Below are 27,106 nucleotides of genomic sequence, written 5' to 3' on the forward strand. Positions count from 1 at the left end.
ATGTGAAGCCGTTGTAGTTATGTCCATTGGCGCCTTGACGTACCTACTATGTTTGATTTTTTGACACTGAACGCACTTGCTAACAAATGTTTTAACATCTTTATCCAAGCCTGGCCAGTAAAATTTTCTTTTAATATTATTTGTCATTCTACGCACACCTGCATGACCTGCGGTGGGTAGTAAATGAAAGTCATGTAATATGTATTTTCTTTCTTCCCCATCATATATTCTTTTAACTCCTCTTAGAACATAGATACGTGGACCACTTCAGTCCTTTCGTTCTTTTATTTCTTTTAACAATTCTTTTATGATATTTTCAATTTCATTATTCTTTACTATGCATAGTTCATTTATTTTTCTAGTTTTACAAAATTCTCCTAACTTAGTCACAAATTCGGCTCGCGTAAAGTTAAGATTAATATATAATATTTTTCTACGTAGACTATAAATAAAACATTCTTTCTCTTCGTATAAATTATCATTATTTTTCAATTTATTTAACTCCTCATTATTTATAAAAGTCATTTCCACTGAATCATTTGGTATCTTTAGTACCTCAACTACTCGTGGTTGATCAGGCCACGATTCGTTAGGTTTACTAATTTTAATTGTATTATCCTGCTCTACTTTATTTTCTAAACGCCTCTTTTGGCCTCTAGTCATAACTAACAATATTTCTTCGTTCATTTGTTTTAAAGTGTCCGATGTTATGCTAATTCTAGACAAAGCGTCCGCTACGCTATTATCCTTACCTTTTACATATATAATTTTAAAGTCGTATTCTTCTAGTGCTAACCTAAACTTAAGAAGTCTACTTGAGGGGTCTTTCATTGAGAATAGATATAATAAAGGTCTATGGTCTGTCATAATCGTAAAAGATCTACCGTATACATATGGTCTAAAGTATTTTACTGCCCACACTATAGCAAGTAACTTTTTTTGAATAGTGGGGTAGTTTGTTTCGGCTTTATTAAGAGGTCTGCTTGCAAAAGCTACCGGTTTCATATTTTGATTACACAAAACAGCGCCAATTGCTGTACCTGAAGCGTCAGTTTGAATGACGAATTCATTATTTTCTGAAAAATCGGGAAATTCTAATACTGGGGGACTTGTCAAAGACTGTTTTAATTTTTCGAAACTTTTTTGACACTCTTCAGTCCAAACAAATCGTTCATATTTTCTCGTTAATTTATTTAAGGGATATGTTATTTCGGCAAAATTTTTGATAAATTTTCGATAATAATTACAAAACGCTACGAACCTTTTAACTTCGTCAGTATTAGTAGGTATGGGATATTTTTGTAGGATTTCGATTTTTGCAGGGTCAGGTAAAACTCCATCTTTTGAAACTAAATGTCCTAAATAAAGAATTTCTTTCTTCAAAAAATTACATTTCTTGGGATTTAATTTTAAATTAACTTTTCTTAGCCTTTCCATAACGTCAATCCAATTTTTATTATGTACGCTCAAATTTCTTCCAAATACAACTAAATCATCTAAGTAAACAAAACACTTATCAAATGTTAACCCTGACATTGCAACTGATATGGCTCTGCTAAAAGCGCTAGGACTAGTCTTAAGACCCATTGGTAATCTTTTCATTTGGTATTGACCAGTGTTTGTCGTAAAAGCCGTGTATTCGCTACTTCGTTTATCTAACTCTACCTGATAGTAACTTTGATTAAGATCTAAGTGTGAGAAATAGATAGAACCACAGAGAGTCTAAAATTTCATTTATATTTGGCAAAGGGAACTTATCGTCCACAATGCAGTCATTAAGTTTCCGATAGTCGATAACAAGTCTCCACTTTTTATCACTATCACTTTTTTTCGGTACTAACAAAATTGGACTTGACCACTCGCTCTTAGCTTCTTCTATAATGTCATTCTAAAGCATTTCTGTAATTTGATTATTAACTTCATTTTTTAAAGAATGGGTTAATCTATACTGCTTAACATATACCGGACTCGTATTTGGTTTCAAAGTTATTGATTGTTGATAAATATTGATAGTATTTAATTTATCGCCTGGCAAAAAGAAAACATCTGAATACTTTGCACATATATCCTGAATGGATTTGCGCTCCTCTGTATTGAGGTGATTTAAATTTAAAATGTTTAATAAAGCTTTAGCCCTATTTAAGTCATTAACCTAAAGTCGCATAACTCATAATCTTGAATCGAATATATTTCCGGTTGAAACATTGGCAAAGTAACATCATGTTCATTGGTATTTAAAATTTTAACAAGTAATCTGTTATTTCGTATCCTACTGATACAACCTGCAAGGAAAACGTTATCAGCTAATTGCTGACTGTGGATAACAAAGTCATTTTCCGAATCATTATCCAAAAGTAAGTAATGAAATGATTCACAACGCGCAGGTATACGTAAACTTTCATTAGAATAATTCAACGAATCATAAAGTGGTAAGAAACATTCCATTCCATATTTGTTTAAGGTAATGGAATTGTTATCAAAGTTGATACTTGATACGTAGCGACACAGAAAATCTAAACCTAAAATACCGTCAGCCTTTAAAGGTAAGTTATTGAAAACATGTAGCCTTATATTAAAGTCAACATGAAACTGTTGATCACGATGAAATAAGATGACATCAGTGTAACCTATGGACTGAATTTTACCTCCAATACCATTTATGATAGTTTCGTCTCTAATTACTTTACTGTTACTGGGTAATGCCTGTTTCTTTATTACAGATAATGTAAATCTTGTATCTACTAACCAAAAATATTTCCTATTGTTAATAAAAAATGATAAATATTTGGCTTTGCAATTTAATGCCAAAATGTTATGTTTCAACACGAAAAAACTGCATTTCACTATTATTATCTGCGTTTACGGATTGATTTTGTTCAAGTTTTTCTGAATAAATAATACAAAACTACTTTCTGTGACTTAAATATAAAAGTTAGATATATGCTGTCGCTGACTTTTTGTAGGCATTATTTAGCTCTACAACTTTTCTCTAGAACTCAATCATATATCTTTTATCGTTAAGGCAGCGCTCGTAAGAAACGTTTTCGTTCGACCGTTTTTTCTCCGAGTTACTTTGCAAATCCCACTACTACGAAAAAGTCTTTTTATTTTTCGGGTATATAGCCTATGACACTCACAAATTATGTGGCTTTCTATTGGTAAAAGAATTTTCAAAATTGTTTAAGTAGGTCCAGAGATTACCCCCTACAACCTCACAAACTTTACCTCTTTATAATATTAGTATAGATTACAGGATTGAAATGAAACAAAACGTCTTTATACATATATATATATATATATATATATATATATATATATATACTACTTTGTTTAATGTATTTGACTGTTTGTTGTAATTTCATTTAAATTGGCCCTTGAAACTTTGTTAAAAAATTATATATATATATACATAATATATAATAATTATATATTTATGACATTAAAAAAGCTACATATAAAATGATAATGGTGAATCTATTCACTCGATTACGATTTATTTTCGGTCAGCGCAAAGTATACTTTCATTATTATTTTGTATTTCTTTCTGATAACCATTCTCTATTATCCTCTATTTCATACGAATTATCTTTGGTATATGAAATCTACTCAGTCACAAGCTAATGCGGAATCACCGAACCAAGTAACTGTCTTGATACAGATGACATAACAAAGGATTTTAAGCCTCGTTATCTTTTTTACTTGGTTTCTTAATTTGCATAAAAGTACATGTCAACTTTATAATAATGGTTGAAATGTTAGATTAACCTCAGTTATGTTATCTTGTATTTTTTATATCAAACTCTTATGCTTAACAATGTTTATCATATTATTATAAGCATAAAACTAAATTGTGATAATTGGATTTAACAATAAGCATACCATATATAATTTTAATTTGTTTTGCATTAATAAGCAGAGTTTTGGAATACCTATATACCCTTATCTCTCTAAGTTTTAAAAATCGCTGATATTTTATTTGATTTGCATAGGACGATGCAATTAAAAAGAAAATATTATATATATATATATATATAATGTATAATAATTTTTTAAGGTTATATATATATATATATATATATATATATATATATATATATATATATATATATATATATATATATATATTGAATTAGATTGTTAACAAATTTGTAAAATATAACAGGTTTTTTTTTTTATGATGAATAAATAACATTTTAAAAATAATAATAGTAAATAAAAGCTATAGAAAATAGTACGTTAATTATACTACTCATATCTCCTTAAAGTTTATTAAAGCGCAAGCGTAATGTGTATCAAATTAAAAAAACAACATTTATTAATATTTTAAATTGATCTAATTTCGTTAATAATTTGTATTCTATACGTGTATTCTTTTCAATCCCTGACGTTTTTGATTTGTAGTTAGTATTTATAAATTTAAACTGAACCAAAGAAGGAATACAATAAATTTCACATACCCACATATCATTAAGTAATTTAATAAAAAAACTATAGTATATAAAAAGAAGAAGAAAGATATGTATTTATGATCTTTTAAAGCGTTTAATTATATGCTTTTGTAGGGATCTATTTTAAAAGGAATTTCACGGTTAAACCAACCGCATAGTAATTCGAAGGTATAGGGACCTAATTGCTAAATATATTCACATGATGTAATATACAAATTTCTCGCATAATTTTCATGATAACGGACACGCGTCAGTTAAATGAAATCTTAAACATTGGTCGAAACAAAATGTGACGTCAAATGATACAACATTGGATTGCGGCGTCGATATTCATATTGTGTTAGAAGTATCTGTAAGCAAAATGTATTCCTGTAATCACCACTAGAATCTAGGACGATGTCTGAAACTGGTTTTGCCAAAGTACAATCGAACAGTTTACCGAAAATAGATGCATTTTATTATAACAGCATTTTTGCCTCAAATCTCGATTTTACGATCAAATGAGTGATATCTGTAAATAATTATTATGTTACGTGATATATTTTAGTCCATAACATAGATTTTTATTCATAAATGCTTAAAATATACGAACAAAACACTATCGGGTGTATTTCTAATAGTGTTTGTGTACCTCGGTACCTACAATACTTGTAAGAAGGTTTTTTAGCTTCTTCCATGATCTGTATAGCAATTAAAACTGAAAATATGTATGAAGTAACTGAAACGCTTAGAGTAAACAAACACGGGACATGATATGTGACGTCATCCAAAGCGCGCGCTAAATGGTGGCGTTTGAGCGGCTCAAATTTATTCAATGTTTTTACTTTGCAAAAAATTGTATATTTTCAAGCCAATTTCTTTCTACGTTTGTTGTATATTGTTTTCTACGTTTTAAAGATGTAAATGAGCAATTCAAGTCATAAAAAATCATGCATATTCCCTATTGTCCGTTATAATAGGGAATTGAGCCTATGCACCTACCTTAAACAGCACCAACTATAGACTTAGCCAAATACGTGCCTTCGGTCCTCCTATTTACGTTTTCTATTGACTACCAGTTGCTGAAGGAACCAGGGAATGTCGTGCACACTTACATATATGATGATATATCTCACAGAGAACACAGATTACAGTTTTTTATGATAGCGCGTAAAATATCGACCGGTCATTTCGGATATCGATGACAAGAGAATAGTTCAACGTATGTGGCGCTGTAGTCGCGCGTCTAACCAGTAGGAACGTTTCTATTTCGTTTCCTCTATTATGAATGAATACAGTACTTAAACTCATTCCAAAAATAATAATAAATAACTAGATAAATCTTGTTTCTAAAGATTGTCTTGTCTTATAAATTAAAATAAAAATTAAAAAAATAAGTATATCAAATTTATACTTCAAATTTAATCATTGAGGGAATAAGTTTGATTGCTAGTCTTCTAATTAATAGAAGTTTATTCCTCTTCGAAACAATAATATAATATTAACCTAAAAAGTTATGTTATAAAAAAACACACATAGCTGTTTGCTATGCGTGTTTTTATATTAATGTAAATTAAATCAAATCAAAATACACTTTATTCAAATAAGCTCATGCGAGCACTTGTGAATTATCATTTTACAAGATTAAATTATATTTAAAGCTACCACCGGTTCGTAATGTAGATTTTACCGAGGAGATCCGGCAAGAAACTCAGCAGTTCCTCTTTTTTAATCATAAAAAGGCTTTTTCTCGTTTCTTTTATCAAACACGATGTGAATTATAAACTGATATATGAATGGATTAGAAAGAACCATATTGTCTATTCACTTGAACATCTCAATTCTCAATTTTAAGCCTACGTAAAGGCAAACGCATATATAGGTTTTTCCATGGATTAAAATCAAATAAAACGATCTTTCTTAATCCATACTGTCCATTCGATTCGCATTTCGAGACAGTTCTTTCTAAATTATCTTTTAGTCTCGCGAACACATCCAAGACGTTCTTTTAATATAAAATAAGTTGAATTGGCGTCATCTTTATGTAATTTATAACTAAAAAAGTTAGTGTTATTGACAGACGTCGAGATAATGAACGACATCCCCTCCAGGCTGGATTGGCAAACTCACCCTTGGACCGATCAAAAACTTATTTGGACGGTCAATGTCAGGAACTTATAAAAGGCTTTTCATACGGCAAATTGCTTTACGTAAATTAAAAGCATTGCTTTTAGAAAGATGAATGAGTGATTAACTTGCGTATAAATTGAATATTATATTTAATAACGAATAGGTTTTATTACCAAATATATATAGATCTATAATAAATTTCGAGCCCCTTAAGCTACTGCCAGTTGTAATACATTTACCACATTGAGAAACATTAGTAGTTTTTTGGAAAAAGCAATGCTATGCAAAGTTATTGTCTTTTTTTAATGTTATACATATTTAAGCGTTATATTAAATTAATGCCAGCTGAGTTTGAAGGGTGAATGAGTGAGCTAGTGTAACTACAGGACAGAGGGCATTACCATCTTAGTTCTGAAAGGCTGATGGCGTATTGACGATGTAAGGAATTATTAATATTTCTAACAGCGCCAATATATCTATGAGCGTTGATAACCATTTACCAACTGCCCGATCTCCTTACTATTTTATAAACAAAGAATGCTTTGAATTTTTTACATTTTTCTTACATCAAACAGTTTGTTTTATTATACGGAAATAAATACAACGAAATTTACATTATGTTTATTGAGGTACCCGTTTCGTTAAATCGTAGGATTAAATGTTACTAGATTTTTTTATTGATATATTAGGACCTGACAGTTAAAAAGTCACTCATTCATTGTACAAAAATGAGGTCATCGAACTGTTAACAGTTTGTAAAACGCTGTTGCACAATTTTAAAGAAAGGAATGTTTAATTTATGAAAAGAATAAAGAATATTTCGAAATTTATTTCAAGAAAACTTACTACCGCTTACAATGAATTCGAACAATAATATAAAAATGAATTTCAATTATACGCGAGACATTCTTAAGGATCCATTTAATAAATAAGAATATTTCAATGGTATCTCGTACTGCGGAATTTCGTAATACCTCAGATTATATGCCGCCTTCTTCGAATTAGATACAACCAATTTCAATCTATTTGCGTTTACTTATAATCTTGATGTTTAAATTGTATACACTTTTAATTTGATTTATTTCACACAAAATATATCCCGTAGTAAATAATATTATGCGCGGTGAATGATAGTGGGATTTTAAAGTAATTAAAATAAGAAAATATCATACGATTATCATTTATCATATTCAATTGTTATATAAATCAGCATTAAATATATTGATGGAACAATTTAAATTTATAAGTTGAATGTAGGTAGGTATTTATTTGTTCCGCGCAGCTCTTAAGCTAGTTATGAGTTAGTCTTGCTCTGGAATGTCTGATTATTAAATCCAATATGGCACACATATTTACCTGCCATCTTGGCATATTATTTAATTCATATTGTAACAAGTATGTCGACTGGTGTGAATTTGACATATTTAATTCAAATATTCAAATATAATTTATGATACAGAATATAGTTTCGTGTTTTCATTATAAGGCAAAGGTATTCGACAGTTTAAAGGGGTGAAGCTATCGACAAGCATGGAGAATCGTTGGCTGTCAGCCTCGATATCTCCAAGGCTTTCGACAGGGTCTGGCACAGAAGTCTTCTCTCCAAGCTACCGGCATATGGTATATCTGCCTGCTCAGCTATGCACCTGGATTGCCAGCTTCCTACACAAGCGTAGCCTTCGTGTTTTAGTAGATGGTTGCGCTTCACAATTCTATGTAGTGAATGCTGGCGTCCCCCAGGGATCTGTGCTATCTCCCACACTCTTTCTTTTGCATATCAATGATATGCTCTCTCTTGGGAACATACATTGCAATGCAGATGATAGTACAGTGCATGGTGGATACCACGGACGCGCAGTGGCTGGGCGGGCGGAAACTGAGGAGAGGCGGGAGAATCTTGTTATTGAACTCGATAGGATATTAGAGCTCATCGCCAAATGGGGTTCTGATAATCTTGTTGAGTTTAATGCCAAGAAAACACAGGTGTGCGCTCTCACAGCGAAAAAGTCACCATTTTATCCTCATTCCTCCCTCTGTGGCACACCGCTGATGATACAAAACAAAATCGCCATGCTGGGGATGGACGTTCGCTGCTACCTTAGTCCAAGGGATTACATCGAGGCTGTTATAAAAACAGCTTCACGGAAACTCGGAGTACCGTTCCGGAAAAAAAAATAAAAAAAAAAAATAAAAAAAAAAATAATTAAAAAATAAATAAATAAATAAATAAAGTTTATTTGTTAACTTAAAAAAAAATAAAAAAAAAAATTAAAAAAAAAAAAAATTAAAAAATAAATAAATAAATAAATAAAGTTTATTTGTTAACTTGCAAAGCACTAATCCAGTTTTATACTGTAGTTGTCATCAGCTCGAACAACGAAATATTATTTGTTGTAATACATAAATTTAATGACTCTCTGTAATTTTGTTGTAACTAGATCTCTGATTCATTCACTGTACCATAAGCTTTAATGAATATTATCGTACTATGAAGTAAATGTGGTAGTTTTCATCATCATCATAAACCCTTTTTTGTCCACTGCTGTACATAGGCCTCTCCAATGATACGCCGCTGAGCTAGATCTTTAGCTCTCAATTTCCATCCACTGCCAGCCACTTTGCGTGGTAGTATTGTGTAACAAATTAAAAATACTTCAATAAGAATGAAATAGACGTTTTATAAAAAATAAAAGACTTTCCTGTGACATTGTAGCCAATAGAATGGCTTTGCTATAATAATGAGGCTTGATATTTGAGCTAAAAAAAGTACCGCTTTTTGGATCATCAAGTGTGGTAACTATTGGACTCCTATATGTAAAAAGATCAAGGTTATTGAAAACGCGTATACGTAATATGGTGTAATTTTTAACTTACCTAAATTTATAATGTAATTGATCAAGTATCAAGATCATTCAAAAATATTTTAGTTATACAGCATATTACTAATTTGTTTTATGTATTATATGTAAAAACTTTTATTTATACAACGAATAAGAATATAACATACTATATCCTTTGACAAATTGAACATAAAAATCGGGCAATGCACTTACTAGCGTCGCTTCTTTTATCCCCTTAGTATGACGACGGCAAAGTCGGCGAAATTTGCTTATAAACTAAAATTCACTACAGAAGCGATGAATGAAAAGAAAATCACATACGATGTTCAAAATAAAAAGTATATTAATTTACTTGTAAGCTGTATATGTATTATTTGTTTTCGTTAGTCAAATTTCTATGAAGTTCTAGCCATAAAATATTAAAGTAAAATAGAATATGTATCAATTTCTTTATAAACGCAGAAAGCTCAGAATGCATCATAATAATACTTAAGGTGGTTGAAAGTTTATAACCGAGGCAATATACCGGCTTCCAACCAGTATAATCGAGAAACTGCTTCTCCGTAGTATTTGCGAATCGCAAATGTAAAATAGAAAATAAAAACTACGTCGTCAGTATAGAACTTGATCACTAGCACTACTGCTGACAAGCTCTAGCAAACTGTATAACCAGGCTGACGATACAAACCTGATTTCTTAACAAAGAGTCACTCTACATCCACAAACGAACGCCCGTATAAAGAGGCTTGTTTCCTCTGTCGCAAATATTGTAGATGGGATGAAAATCTATTGTTATCTCCTGAAGGCTGCATATTTCACAAATGCAACCTAAATTTTCTTTTGCATCATGTTGACACTATTCGAAGTGTTCTACACTTTGAATCTTTAAATGGTACTTATATTTTCGTTTGACGTTAAATGTAGTGTTTCTCGGAAGGGTGAAAAAATCGTATCGTTTTAACAACGAACAATGTTCTAAAGTTTTATCATCAGAATTTGTATTTTTGAAATCTGAAATAAATAATCAACTTATCATATATTTTGTTTATAATCATTCAATCTCTCCCGAGCCTTGTGCTTAGTGTAAAGATTTATATATACATCATCACTCATATGTATTTTAAATATAAACATCGGCGTATCCTGCCGGTCTCCTGAGGACTAACAGGCGTGAAATATTTCAACATGAATGAGTTTGCGGATTTTTTTGCTACAACAAATCCTCGCATAATATTATTTTCATATAGATCAATCTTCGGCATGATAATATTAATACATTAATATTTATTTATTTATTCCTTGATTCCATTACTTTGATTATGTCAATCATAAGCAAAAACTTTCTTAGTTTTATGTGTTTGATAAATGTATATCAAGCAACAAAATTACGAACAAATATAATAAACTTAAATGTGATAACATTTAAGATGTATTCATTAATATTTATCGGAGATATATAAAAAAAATAATGCTCTAAGACAGTTTTTCTTTAGGTGATAAATATTTAAATTTGAATTCGGAAAAAAAAGCTTTTGAAAATATTTTCGATAAAATACCTACCGAAATAACATTTCACTTAAGATCATCTACATTAAATGTCACTAATTTTTAATCATTTAGTGAAATTTAATTATTTTTAATTTATATGAGTTTTTGTAGTAAATATTACGATCTATGGTGTATTGGATATAATATTGCTCTGTATAAATATCACTAAAGAGATAATCCCGAATAGTTTGATTCACCAGATTTTCTCACACCTAAGATGTTTATTTCCGAATTTCTGGTAATAAAGTTGGCAACCAATAAGCAAGTGTAACGCTTCTATATCGAATAGATATTTTGACTTTGACTTTGAATTGTGTATAGATTTCACCACAACACAATATAACATTCGTTATCTTAACCTATATTATTGTTGACAGACCTGTCCGCAGGCGGGAGTGACACGACAGATCCCGATGCGATCTTCGCGGTGAACAACGGCACCGCAGCCACTGACACGATGGTACAGCCTCACTTCGATAATTCTACGAAGCGTGAATACACAGCTGCAGTGGGCCAGCCTGCGTACTTACATTGCAGAGTGAAAAATCTTGGAGATAGATCGGTAAGTCACATAAATAAAATATTTAAATTATTCCAATTTCTTCTGTTATTCTGTAGAAGATTGTTAATAATACGTACTGTATGAACTCCTTTAGTTGAATAATGTCTAGTAACTTACTATGTTTAACAAAATTAAATGTAATTTACATAATAAATAAAAACCGACGAAGAATTTACTAATGACCTTGAACATTTAGCTGCTGCTTAGATTAACGGTTCAGTAATTATATGTACAAGTTGAAAAAGATAATTGAATAGTTCCAAAATCTGATCAACCGTCATACTTAGGCAGGAATTTCTAATATATATAACAGCAACAACGAAGTAATAACAATAAAGTGAACAATGAGAGTCATATTTTTAGAAAAATTATTCTAATATGTATTAAATTAAATTAAAATCACGATATTTTTACACTCATAAAAATGTAATTCAACAAAAGAAATCATAGTGTTCGAAAAAAACCATCTTCAGCCCTGAGAGCATAAATGGGAAATTCAAGTTAAGCAAAAAAATATATATTGAACAAAGAGTTATTTATATTTCAATGCAACGCATATTGAATATTATGTTACGTAAATAATTATCAAAGAGTACATAATAAAATACAAAATAGGATTATATTTACTAAGCTCATTAGTAATAAATTATGGTTCATGTTTTATTAGTATACTAGGGACTAGCCTACATCTATAAATAAATAATATCGAAGCGTCTATTTGTGATTTCAAAATAAGTCTCTTTTAAAGTTAAAATGGCTTTTTGTGAGTTACCAAAACGAATATTTTTTTTTCTGTCTGTAAAGATAATCCTGCGACTAAAAATTACAAAATAAAGTAAATTAAGTCTTTATTTCATCGAAATCGGTTGAATCTATCAAAAGTTATAAAAATTTAAAGTTCAGCTACGTATTTTTGTTGTTATACGTATAAATGTATGTTGCCGCCCTGAGCAGTTTTGATAACATTAAATATGGTACTTTGTGGATGTAGGTTGCAATTATTAAATTGGTTTTAATTTTCTTCTATTAGTCTTAAGTTAAAATTTTTATTTTGAATTTCATAGATTACTAATTTTAATGTTGCTAGTCAGCTGTAGGGTTTAATTAAATTTTCCATTAGCCTAGTTTTAATTTAAAATATTTAGTTAATTAAAGGGTTGCAATTTTTTTCTATAACTTGCTGTTGTTTTACCCATTGACAACAATATGGAGCATTTTCACGTGTAAGTTAAGCCAGAGATATCATTGTCCTAGCAAATGAAAACAATAATGAATGATTAAAATAATTCAGTATATCCATTTTTCTTTAATAATAATAATCGCATTAGTATCATAAGTACGTAAGGTTTTGTGTGTTAAGAATATTTGTTTCTTCTTTAGGCTTTATGAAAGCTAAAATATGACATAATATACTTATCAATAAGATAAGCTTACATAAAATTATAAATAATAATAATTAGTTTATTATTATTTATAATTTTATATTCATACAGTTAATGCCACCCAGACGAATTTAATATCAACATTATATAGATCTGCGAGAAATTTTATGAATGCCTTAATATCTCTACTTCATTATTTATTCGTTTTAAGTACGATTTAAAAATTCAGTGGCCTTTTCACTGGGACTTCGAATTTTCTAAAAGACGCACTAAGAACATAATCTTTATTATTTGGACGGATAAATTCGGCTCAGATGGTTTCAGTATAGTTTATTTATTGATAATCTTTCACAAATCACGTTAAAATAAAATGTTTATTTTAAAGCAATTACTACAATAAATATACCAGTTAGATTAAATTATATACGGCTTTGCCGTCATTAATTTAATGCTTATAATAAAGAACGGCAATTCGATACACCATATTATAGATCAACCTTCGAGCCGTCAAATGCTTAAACTTTCAAAAATATATCCGGGCCCTTCAACTTTCAGATCATCGTTTAAGCCCCGGGCGTAGGGGCTGAGCTAGCATAAATAGAAAAACTAGTCATTTTCATCACGTATAAATCATGATTTATTCGACTTTTAACTTTTACAGATTAATTATTTATTAGAATATTTATTTAATAAATTTAAATCTTAGAATAAGAAAAAAAGATTTTTTATTTTACTTCACTGCACTAGTATTCAATCAAATATACAAAATATATTAGCCTTGTATCTCATAAGTCGATTTGACTGGATAGCTTTTTGAATAGAAATTGGATATTCACACAAACCCAAATTTAGTTTCAAACTATATTTGTTTGCAAAAAAGATTAAATTTTAGTAACTAATGTCTCTTAACAAAAGTCCTTTTAAAAGAAATCAGTCGATATGCAATTCCAAATGTCAGTTCGTCGACATTTCGAAATTTCGAACTGAGTGTAAATAGTGTTGCCACACAAATTCTCGTCACGTCAATGGTAAAGCAAACGTGTTAAATCGAATGATCACCGGTCAAAGCTTTCACTTTTTTGGGAATAAGATTAAATTGATTGTAGTCCAAAATTGTATAATTTTATTTTAAAGATTTTTAATAAAGTATTAATTATTACTTTTAGCCTCACCAATTAATAAATTTAAATATAGTGTAGTAAGGTGTATTACACGATAAAAGATTATATAGATGATAAATAAAAGCGGGGGGCTTTTGTTATTTTTTTAATACATTTTTTTTTATTTTAACTTTACGTTTATAATTAATTTATCAGCACAGACTGAGAAAACGTTTTATAGCATGATTATGTTCCTTTCAAACAAAGTATTAAAAATAATGAATGATTTTATTTCGCAACATTTGTAGCAGTTTGCCACTGCTACAAATGTTGCAGTGGTTAAGTATTTTACAAATACTTTTTTTTATATAAGCGCCGGGATGGCAAATGACTCTACTCCACCTGATGGTAAGTGGTAGTAGAGTCCAAACGCGACGACGGCTAGTACAGTCGGGAATACTGTTAATGTGGACCTTAACTATTTATTGGATTACCATGAAAAAATTTTGAGTATTTATGTGAATCCATCTACAATCTCATCTTATCGACACGATCACAACAGGTCATACCTACAGGTTTTGGAAATAAGACCAGCGTTTCGTGGTAAGTCGCACTAATATGGTTTTTCAAGCTTTTCAAAGCGAACCCGCAACTTTTAATTGAAATGAAGAATTAAATTGCTATCAAAAACGATAGTATTATAATTAAATTGTAGCAAGCAACTTTGGGCAATACTAATTACACTCATGAAAGCTTATGAAGAAGCATAGTTGCTTGTGGCAAACGTAAATTCTACACACATTACAAATATTGTATTTTAATTTGTATTATTGATAAACCTGGATAAATATACTTAATGATAAGTTGATATACTTACATATTTAATGCTATGATTTTAACATTTTTTAACAAATCCAAGAAAGTTGAAGTGATAGTATAAGCAAGTCATTATGGAACTTAGTTTCCAAACCTTTTTGATACTGCCTTTTCAATATAAAAAGTAATTTGCGGGAGAGAAATCTTTAAATATATGAAAAAAATAGAAAATCCCAACAACAGATGTTCAAGTTTTATATAAAAGAACTTCATTCGATGCTCGAACTCTTTCCGTAATTGTTAAACAGTCGAAAGTTCGAAGCCTTAGTTTGTTTGGTTCGAGTGTTGAAAATGGAAAAATCCTCGGAGAAATAATTAAAAAACTCTTGAGAACCTCCAAGTTATTTTTTAACCAATTGCAATCGATATTTATTTTTTGTATCTTTTGTTATTATTTACCAAGTACTATTTCCGAGCCTATAAGCCTGTAAATATCTCACTGTTCAGGGGATGTTTTAGAGGTTATTTAATTACGTAGCTTCCATGGGCACTACTTTACAATAGCTTAAGCAGTGAAATAATTAATGAAAAATCTTTTGTGAAATTTTAAAACTGAACTAAGAAAATTTGTCACAGCTTGATTTGACAAAATATATATGTACTCCACTTTTGTTTTATATAAAAATACACCAATAATTAAAATATAGATATAAGAAAATTATGCAATTAGTTTCTTGTGTAAGTGAACTTTTGTTCTTGATAAGAAATAATTTTCTTAAACCCTAAACCTTTAATGAAGGATGTTTCACTTCATCATCAGCCACGAAATTAATTATATTATAATCACAAGTGAAGGACATTAATAAGATTTGGCAATCTTGCGATTAAAATTGGCGTGTTCTGGCAGCCATTTTCAAAATTAATATTTTTTATTAAACTTGTTTATTTTTACATTTCGACGACATGTCGTCATCTTAATGCGACAAATGAAATTGATATTATATCTGTATTAAAATTTTAGTCTGAGATTGCAAACGATTTTACATACGAGTTTATGCCAATTGATAGATCGATCTTTTATCTGCGTACCAATTGAACTGTAACTTGAATACTCTACCACCGATATCTGTGAATCCTTTTTCGCTCAAGCCACGCTCAAGAGTTCCTTTGATGTCAAGTAATTCTAGCAACATAAAAAATATTTAACCATCTATCAATATTCTTTCATTGAAAATCAATTGTATTAATTAGAATTATTTTCTAAAAGGTTCTCTTACAAAGTGATTCTATTACTAAAACAAAATCGATCTATCAATTCCTTATTGGAACATCTTACTATCTGTGCTAAATTTTGGATCCAAAATCTAGATAATTTAAATCAGATTAAATATTTATTTCGAGCAGTTGACATTTTCACAGCAAAATTATGGCAAGTTAACGATGTACGTAGGTTATGTATGTTAATATTTCGTGCGTCGCCAATGTGTATAGGCGGTGGCCACTTACCAACAGGTGATCCATTTACCCGTAATACAATAAAAAAGGAAACATATTTCAGCTCTTTTCAAACTTTTAGCAACTTATCTGTTACTACGAACGTCATGGTCATAGTTAATATAATAATAATAATATTCTGGGACATTTTTCACACACGGCCATCTGATCCCAAATTAAACTTGTACAAAGCTTGTGCAATGGAAACCAGACAACTGATATATTACATATACTACTTTTCATTTGTAAATACATACTTATACAGATAATATATAAGTACGTTATATATTATATAATAGTTAAAATGCTAATGATTAAAAGTTTTGATATTTTTTGCGTATTTGGTGGCCAAATTTGAACTTCGATTATTTTTTATGCTATATATTATATAAGAGTAGTAAATTGTATATCTTTATATTTGTTTTTTTTTGTATTAGGAAGGCAGACTTGCAAGTGGTCACCACCACCACAAATTCATTGGCAAAATTCTAAGAAATATAAATATCCCTGAAATCGCGAATATGCTACTAACCTTAGGAACTAAGAACCTTTTTGCCTGTAGTTACACTGGCTCACTCAATCATCAAACCGGAACACGACACTACAAAGTATTGCTGCTTACACAAAGCGACAGTAAAATATATTTTATGTTTTAATTCTTTAAGTTATAAAAATCGAATCGATGTAATGTAAAATGTTGGTTTAGCAAATAAATTCTTAATAGTATGTTGTTTATATAAATATAATTTATAATTTGAATTATTCTTATAAAAAAAAATATTTTTCGATGTATATAATACGATATACATGTGACAATAATATAAAACAGAGAGCTGTCTATTGTTTTATTTTCCCAGGAATCTTCGATAAACCGATCACAAAACAAAATCAAATATTGAATTGAACATATCCAGTGTATGATTCCACCTAAATCTCCGATTCTCGTCTTAATTGAGTTTCGATTTGACCTACATTTGACATTTGCAATATCGTCACAGAACCTGTGGTTGTAATTACTAGTTCATTAAATATTGCACGTTATGCATTCTCCGCTGTTAATATGGCCAATAATATCCATTACATTATATATTTATGATTGCATTGTTGTCTAGCAATGTGACGCTATAATCTGCCAAATTTATAAGGAATTAAACACCCACGGCATAATAATACTGTTAAATGGGTAACCCCATTTAATGTTGTATGATAATGTTTCAAAATTAATATATTTAAAATTTGCATAATTATTTCGTTTTGGTTCATTCGCATTGAAATAGTTGTTAAGTAGTTGCAGCTGATTGCAATTCAAAATCAAAACATACTATATTCTAGTAAACTTTATAAGAACCCTGGTTAAATAAGGCATATTACTCAACATGAAAAAAAGGCGTGTAGTTAGTATTTGTTGTTTTCCAAGTAGGATATGCATAAATTTAATTGCATTTGATTGATTCTATAATTAAAAGGGTGGAACGAGTAGCTACAGAGTTTCTTGCGGATTCTTTTCGGAAGAATCTATATTCCAAACCGGTGGTAACTTTAAATACAATTCAAAATTGTAATACAATGATTCAAATGTACTTTTATTTGAATAAAAAAATATTTGATTTCATTTGTTACAACCGCTTTAGAATCAAAATAGAATAAAGTTACATTTGTTGTAAAGCTAGCGGTTCGAAATGTAGATTCTACTGAGAAGAACCGACAAGACATTCTTCAAAAAGTCACTACAAAATAGGAAATTCGCAACTTTTGTGTTGCCAAATACTCCGTAGTGACAAAAGATTCAGTACTGCATTACATCAAGATTATTTAAATTATGCATTTAAAATCTCTAATAGATTTTTTAATTTAAATCTATTTCATTAATATAAAATGTTACTTCATTAATGCTAATCATTAGTTGATTAGAAAATGCTTCTACATAACTTCAAATTAAATGTGTCACTGAATTCGAATTATTCGTATTACGACCTACTCTTGAATCCACGGCCCCATTGTCTGTGGTATATCTATAAAATATTAATATTTTTATAGATGATAATAATAATAAATATAGCGATTCTTACTATAATTGTTGTGATCCGATTTGAACGGTGAGTGAGCCAGTGTTAATTACACTACAGACACAAGGGATATAACATCTTGTTTTCTAAGGTTTGTGGCGCATTGACGATGTAAGGAACGGTCAATATTTCTTTGTTCCAATGTCAATGGGTGGTGTTGACCACTCATCATCAGGTGAGCCATTTGCCTGATCGCCTACCCATATTATAAAAGAAAAGAAAGGAAAAAAGTGTTTTTTTATCATAACGAATACTATACAATATTATATTATAATTAAAACTAAATAAGAAAGAGTGGTCCATGGTCGAAGTGGTCCATTGGCTCTAACAATTTAATTTTAATCGAAGAATTTGTGTTTATAATCTATCTCGTACTCGATGGTGAAGGAATACGTAGTGGGAGAACGTGCATATGTCGGATGAAATTCTGCCACATGTGAAAATGTATATCCACCAACCCTTATTCTCAAGAGACGATACAGGGAAATATTAACATACAGTTACTTAATTAATTTTATTACTAAACTACTTACTTTAATATGAGAAAATATTATTGGACTATAATGTCAATGAAGGCTAATGTCAACGCACCTTCAAAACTTTCTTCTATCACGAAACAAAGAGAGCTATAAATCATTTTTAAATAAGGATTAAAAATAATAATAATGACAAAAACCAATATAATGGGATGATTTATAAAACAAACTGTCTTCTTTTAATTTTTTTGTTGAATAATTCAAGACTAAGAATTATCTAATCTACGCTAAAAGTATATTTGTAATACATAAGTAACAAAGGTACCCCGTGACAATTGATTTTGTTTGGAAACTTGGAAACAAATTATGTTTCAATTTGGTTTCACAATAGTAAATTGTTTTGTGTTTGTTCATAGACGAAAATTTTAACGTAATCATTAATGAACTTAACTAAACATCGCAAATAGATTTTTTTTCAATCATCACAAAATAATATATTTGTATATTCAATTGAACGAATCAATACGTTGATTAAAATACGCCATGAAATCACATATTGTATTTATACCTTAAAAGAATAATATTACATTTTAGTACAAGTATCTGTATATATATGTATATATATATGTGTGTATCTGTCTAACAGCCTGTTAATGTCCCACTGCTGGGCTAAGGCCTCCTCTCCCTTTTGAGGAGAAGAATATCTGTCTAACTGTTATCGACAAATGGTAGATTGAGCTCGGAAACTTACTCTGCAACATAATATATTATAATATTTATTTTATCTTTTCGTAAATTTGATTTGATTTTATATTTATAACACAGGTAATTAAAAAGTGACTACGTAACGGCTTTCAGTATCATGTTTAAAAAATGACGGAATTTGTAGATGACCTGTTCTTTTATCACAAATAGATGACAGACTGGAAATGGACCGCACAATGTTATGTAGTCATCATCGCCCATAGACATGGGCGCTGTAAAAATGTTAAACTTTGTAGAGAAAGTTTCGTTCGTCAATGCTCCACCAAACTTGTAAACTGAATAATACATTGCTGTTTATCGTTGAATAAGTGATAAGTGGGTGGTACCTACTCAGACGAGCTTGCACAAAACCCTGCCACCGTGTGCCGTGTGCAACGATATGCACGTTAACATTGTATATCATCGTAAATTGATCTTGTTTATTTCACGAGTGTGGAATGAAGTGAATTGGTACAGAAGGGCACTGAAAAAATGCTCTCGCTCATATTATTCAAATATTCCAGTCATTTTCAATTTTCAAGCACATTTTTAGCAACGCAAATATAATTAAATTTTAATATTTTAAATTTTCCAATTATTATGAATATCTTTACCTAAATCTTTTTTGTTGTAAAAAATAATAACGCAATTAAACGCGATGTCTGAACATTAAATTTAAAACAGAATTTACAAATACTTAAATAGACTAATCTTACTAACTTACGACTAGTTGGAATTTCAGCATTAAATAGTTAAACAAAACGTATGCGATCATCTGAGCGGTAACATGTGTCATAGCATATTTATTTATATGTTCAGAGGTTCCGGATCCTTATCTTGGCTGTCTAATATGGCAAATATTAATTTTTATTTGTCAGCCTGTTTGATAAGAACAAATAAAAATGAATATGGAACAAGACAATAAGAAAAAAATATATAAACTTTGTAAAAATCTATGCATTATCTATCTTTTGTTTTTTTTTTTTTTTTTATATTCGCCGGGAGGGCAAATGACTCTACTCCACCTGATGGTAAGTGGTAGTAGAGTCCAAACGCGACGACGGCCAGTACAGACGGGAAAAACGTTCTGCACTAGCCGCCTTCGCCTTGCCGGCCCGCAAGATGCCTCTTCACGCCTCGTTTGAAGGAACCCGGGTTGTAAGAGGAGGGGAACACGTGAGCTGGTAAGGAATTCCATTTTTTGGAAGTGCGACAAAGAAAGGAGTTGCAAAATTTCTTTGTTCGCGATGGAATTGATGTCACAGTTAGGCGGTGACATCGAGAACCAGCTCGCGTGGACTGAAGAAGGAAGGGGGAAGCAGGAATTAGAGAGAATAATTCCTCAGAGCACTCGCCGTGATACAGTCGATAGAAAGCGCTCAGTGCTGCTATCTCACGACGCAACTGTAAAGGTTCAAGGGTGTTTGTGACCTTTACGTCGCCAATAATGCGTACGGCACGTCGCTGCAACCGGTCCAAGGCCTCAAGTAGGTACTTAGCGGAGCCATCCCAAAGGTGCGAGCAATATTCCACGCAAGACCGTACCTGTGTTTTGTACAGCAGGCACAGTTGTTGTGGCGTGAAAAAGCGCCGCACCTTGTTCAGAACTCCGAGTTTCCGTGAAGCTGTTTTTATAACATCGAGGCCGATGTAATCCCTTGGACTAAGGTCGCAGCGAACGTCAATCCCCAGCATGGCGATTTTGCTTTGCATCACCAGCGGAGTACCACAGAGGGTGGGAAGAGGGGAAAATGTTGACTTTTTCGCCGTGAGAGCGCATACCTGTGTTTTCTTGGCATTAAACTCAACAAGATTATCAGAGCCCCATTTGGCGATGAGCTCTAACGTCCTATCGAGTTCAATGACAAGATTCTCCCGCCTCTCCTCAGTTTCCGCCCGCCCAGCCACTGCGCGTCCGTGGTATCCACCATGCACTGTACTATCATCTGCATAGCAATGTATGTTCCCAAGGGAGAGCATATCATTGATATGCAAAAGAAAGAGTGTGGGAGATAGCACAGATCCCTGGGGGATCCCAGCATTCACTACATAGAATTGTGAAGCGCAACCATCTACTAAAACACGAAGGCTACGCTTGTTTAGGAAGCTGGCAATCCAGGTGCATAGCTGAGCAGGCAGACCATATACCGGTAGCTTGGAGAGAAGACTTCTGTGCCAGATCCTGTCGAAAGCCTTGGAGATATCAAGGCTGACAGCCAACGATTCTCCATGCTTGTCGATAGCTTCACCCCAGAGGTGTGTTACGTACGCTAGAAGATCACCTGTGGACCGTTTTGGTCGAAACCCGTACTGACGATTATTAATCAGACAGTGATCTTCTAGGTAATGGATCAGTTGGTTGTTTAAAATCCGTTCCATCACCTTACAAAGTACTGAGGTGATAGCTATTGGCCGATAATTTGCCGGGTCAGACCGATCCCCTTTTTTGGGAACCGCTTGCACATTAGCTCTTCTCCAAGCCTCCGGCACACTTCCCGAAGAGAGAGAAAGTTGGAACAGGCGCGTTAACACAGGAGACAGCTCCGCTGCGCACTTCTTCAGCACTATGGCTGGTATTCCATCGGGACCGCTAGCTTTCCGTACATCAAGTGATTGCAGCTCCGCACGCACATCACGTTGCCTGATTTTAATGTCAGGCATCGTATGGCCACAGGCAGGTATTGTAGGTGGCAGTGCACTACAATCATCGATGACGGAATTGTCGGCAAAGAGTTTAGCCAAGAGATCAGCTTTCCGTACATCAAGTGATTGCAGCTCCGCACGCACATCACGTTGCGTGATTTTAATGTCAGGCATCGTATGGCCACATGCAGGTATTGTAGGTGGCAGTGCACTACAATCATCGATGACGGAATTGTCGGCAAAGAGTTTAGCCAGGAGATCAGCTTGCTCTTGCGGACTGTGAGCTAGCGATCCGTCCGGATTTCTGAGCGGTGGCAGCGAAGGTTGGCAGAAATTGTTTTGCACAGACTTGGTCAGACGCCAGAAGCTACGGGAGCCCCTAGGATGCGAAACAAGGTCATGACCAATCTGTACAATGCGCTGTGCATCCGCTCTCGTGTATGCCTTCCTACAGGACTTGGAATTTTTATTATAGTTTGCTTTCAGTGAGTCAATGTTAGATGCCCCGCTAATACAGCCGTTGATCCACTTGCGATATGCCGCCTGCTTAGACGATACAGCATCGGCACATTCACGAGTGAACCAACGGTTACGCGTACTCCTACTGACGAGATCTGAGCTAGGAATGTAGTATTCCATTCCCAGCATGATCTCGCCAGCAACAGCAGCGGCACTAGCTGTCGGGTCATTCCCACTGAAGCAACGTTCCTTCCAAGGGACCGACGCATAGTAATCGCGCATACCGTCCCAATCCGCCGACTTATAGTGCCAAACGCGACGTTTGCATACCGCTAGTGGCGGCAGCTTGGCCTGTGGCACTCTGGTAGAAATAAGGCTGTGATCCGAAGAGCCAAGAGGAGCCTGAACCACAACCTGATATTCCACCGGGTGAGAAGTCAGCAGAAGGTCCAGTAGAGAAGGTGCTTGCCCATCAATGTCTGGGATCCTGGTGGGCTGATCAACCAGTTGGGTCAAGTCATGTGTGAGAGCAAAAGCATGAGCAGTCCTTTCAGCATGGTCAGTTTTGAGGGATTTCAACCAGGATTCGTGGTGAGCATTAAAATCCCCCAAAAACACCAATTCCGCGTTAGGAAATTGCTCTTGCGCAGCATCTGCCACCCGACTAAGATGGTCAAATAATCGGCTTGTCTCCAAGTCACCATTGTGGGATCTGTAGAGGCACACGTAGACTCGGCTCTGACGAACCAGGTCCACACGTACCACCAACATGGAGAAGGAGGGGTCCTCCAAACAGCGCAGTCGGTGACAGCAAACATCCGTCCTGACGAACAAGCATACTCCGGCTTTCGCTTTGAAGGATTCTTCAAGCGTGTAGCCGGGATAATTAAGGTAGCTGGTATCGGCAGGACGGAGTATTTGTGTCTCCGTGAGAAACAACATTGCTGGCCGTGCTGTCTCGAGATGGTGGTGGACAGCGTTGAGGTTAGTGTGGAGTCCTCGGATGTTAGAGAACTCGAACTCAAACAGCGAGGGTATGGTGGTGGTGTGCACCGCTGTACGACCGTTATTTCTTTTTTGTTGCGCGATTTGGGAAAAAAGAAATGGAAAAGAGACGTGAAGCGAGCGATGTATTGCGACGATAGGGATGGGCAAAGTGTGGAGGCGTGTTTCCCCGAGTGATTGCCAAAAGGAAAAATACACTGACCCGCCAGACGGAAGGGCCCCCGAACCCCCCCGGAAGTGGTCGCCGGGACCCCACCTACCGGTCACCAACCGGCACGACGGTCCACCCCGAGATTATGCGTGGCCTGGTGGGGCAGCCTCACGAGCTGGTTAGGCACGCTCGGGCCCCTGTACTATGCCACGGGCGGCCAGCGGAACAGCCGTTTCTTCGGGTCTCCCTGTCCGGCAGGTCAATACAGTTTCCCCCGGCATTGGTTCAACAGCCGTCTCCAATCGGACCAACACCCATCGCGGCAATACTCGCTCGGGCTCTGGCTGTACGCTGGCTGACCTCGAAACGCGGCTGCAAGCCACTTCACGAGTTTTTCACCATGCGTACGGTGGTAACAAGCCAGGCGGATGTTAGCATCCTACCACCAGATGAGCAGATGGTCGCTCAGATATCCCTTAGTCGCCTCTTACGACACCCATGGAAAAGAGAGGGGCAGTGAAATGTATTCTTTTTCCGTCACTGCACGGATAAATTTAATTAAATTTTATTAAAAATTGTTTGGTTGATCCCGTTAGTCTCAGGAATTACTGATTTGAATTGATAAAATATTTTTATGTTTGATTGCTAATTTATCGACGTAAGCTTTAGGCTATATAATGCTAAGCTACGACCAATAAGAGCGAAGCATCAATGAAAAATGTTGCAAAAACGGAAAAATTTATTTCTTTTGAGAGCTTAAGCTGCGTGCGCTGCGTAAATGGGTAAAGTTACGCAACAATCATGTTCCTTTTCAAAAGTTCTAAAAAAAGTCCGTGATAGCATATGTCTATCTTTTAAGGTAATAAGTCTCACTGTAACCTTTTTTATGGTTATCAAATTTGTTCTAAAATATAGCATTATTATTTCAGAATTGTTTTTATTAAATAGAAAAAAGAGAAAATAAAGATCTTATCAAATGTGTGGCTGGGGGGGGGGGGGATGTTTGATTGGCGTGGTTGCGAAGCCGTATTAATTGTTATACTTTTTATATAAATAAGTTTTTTTTTATTTCCAAATGTTTTTTAATAATTCTTACCTAAGTAAGTAGGTAGGTACTTAGCATTCAACATAGGTACTTACCGAGGTATATAATTTTATTTTGTAGTACTTTTCTATTGATTTTTTTTGGCCCCTTATCAACTAAACACTAAGTATATAAGTTTTACTAATTTTTGTAACGTTTGTATTTTTTCCTTTTTAAGTCGGTATAATATTATTATAACCTATAAATATGCTTAGTTTACAATCCTTCTAATCTTACTAAGCTATTAATTTACTGTCTATACTAACATAATAAAGAGGTAAAATTTAATTTTTTGTATATTTGTTTGTAATGGATAAATTAAAAACATCTAAACCGATTTTAAAAAATTTTCATCAACATAAAGATACAGCGAGCTACAGAATAACATGAAAATTCCTATGAAAATTGTAATAATGTAACCTAATGTATATTTTTTTTCCTTTAAAAGTCATTATTTGCCGAGCGCTGCAAAAAGTATTGATGATAGCTAAAATAATGTATTACATGTTTATAGTACTCATTATTACCTACATAAAAAACCCACACAGCTATATATCGGGTTAAAGAAACTTTATTCTTATCAAGAAACACATTCACTAACATGAGAACATAATATTACTACAACAATTAGGAAGATGAGCTTATTTTTTTATGATCTCAAAAAATCATATTAAAATATAAAAAATACTAGTGAATTTTTTTTAGGATATCTGCAAAAATGAATTTTTTAGGAAATTTTTAAATTTACGAGTTCTTAAATTCTTTTCTCGAGCGACCGATCGACTCGTGACTTCACATCGCCCAATGTCGCTCGCTTGCCCATACAATTTCGCCTAAATTTTCGCGTTATTCTTGATTTTATTTATATTTCGGTTAGTATATAAAAAAAACTTTCATATATTTATCATACAGTACCATAGCATACTAATTTAACAAATAGAACTCGGGAAAATATTTTTTCTATATGTATTTATTAACAAAAACAAGTAGAAATTTCGTCGTGATGAGCATTTTAATAACTACTAAGGTACTCAACCTTAGTCGTGAAATTTGTCGTATTTATAAGTTTTTAGTTTTAGGATCAAACATTTAATTTGTACAGGCTAGTTATATTCGTTTAGTATAAACATAATTCAGAATTTCAGAATGTTCGTAATAACCGCGCTAATATTTGTCGGGAACATGTCGATGAGTATAAACTTTTGTCTGAAATAACAAGGTTTTAGTAACCAAAGCCTGAGATTGGAGCCAACCAAACTTTTTTTTTCTCGCAGTGGAAACCTTCTGAAAGGTACCCGGGTCCCATGGGGGTGGAACCGGGTTATGTGGGATTCTTACCCATTAAAATCACTGCGATGGCCGTCCTTAGCACGGATCGGAGATGCTGCGGGATCGTGTTGATATAACGCATCCGCGGGAAACGCATCCGCGGGAAACGTATCCGCGGGAAACGCATCCACGGGTAACGCATCCGCGGGAAAGGCTTTGCTCCGCTCTTGGCTCGGCGGAGCTCTCCTTAGGGGGCGAAGATAATCTCACCCCCCCGCACTCCTTGCTTGTGCGTATGGCAGAGAGAGGCCATCCTGGCTGCCGTCCTCCTCAGGGCCGTCTGAAATAGGACACGCAAGGCCCCCACCTCACGCATCCACGGCCCCAGGGTTACGCCCTATCTTTTAAGCCCCGGGGTCTGGGCTATGAGATGGCCGAGACGATGCCGTCGTCGTCTCCACCGAGCAGGATCAGCCCTTTCCCGTTCCCGCTCCGCCGTCTCCTTCTGGACCATGACGGTCTCACAGATGGAGGCTACGGCCCTCCACGCCGTTTCCCTGCGAAGCATCGCCGACACGATTGCTCACAGGGACAGGTCTTGTCCGACTTTACGGACCAGGATCTCCCTCTCCACACTCCACGCGGGGCACACCTCCGACGTATGCTGAGCGGTGTCCCGGTCCGCGCTAGAGTGGTGACACATCGCCGTTGATTTGCGTCCAATCTTGCACAGGCATTCTCCAAAACAACCGTGACCGGTCATTATCTGCGTGAGTCGGAAGGTGTCTCGTCGCTTTCGTCTCATCCAGGTTTCGAAGGCTAGCAGGATCGCTCCAACGACGCGTTTGCGTGCGTACCGTTCTTCACAGAGACGGTCGCGCCACGTCGCTAGAGCCCTCCGGTGTACGAA

The 27,106-nt window shown here is 33.8% G+C and overlaps 1 protein-coding gene across 1 annotated transcript in view; it reads left to right on the forward strand.

The window, feature by feature from the left end:
- The window catches only part of LOC126773410 (hemicentin-2-like), an 82,908-nt gene that overhangs the window by 24,326 nt on the left and 31,476 nt on the right, over window positions 1–27,106 (forward strand). Inside the window, exon 2 of the mRNA XM_050494354.1 lies at window positions 11,323–11,507. Coding sequence (XP_050350311.1) covers window positions 11,323–11,507 — 185 coding nt within the window. The remainder of the gene's footprint in view (window positions 1–11,322; window positions 11,508–27,106) is intronic.

Source organism: Nymphalis io, chromosome 14 (assembly GCF_905147045.1).
Source record: "Nymphalis io chromosome 14, ilAglIoxx1.1, whole genome shotgun sequence".
Taxonomy (NCBI): Eukaryota; Metazoa; Arthropoda; class Insecta; order Lepidoptera; family Nymphalidae; genus Nymphalis; species Nymphalis io.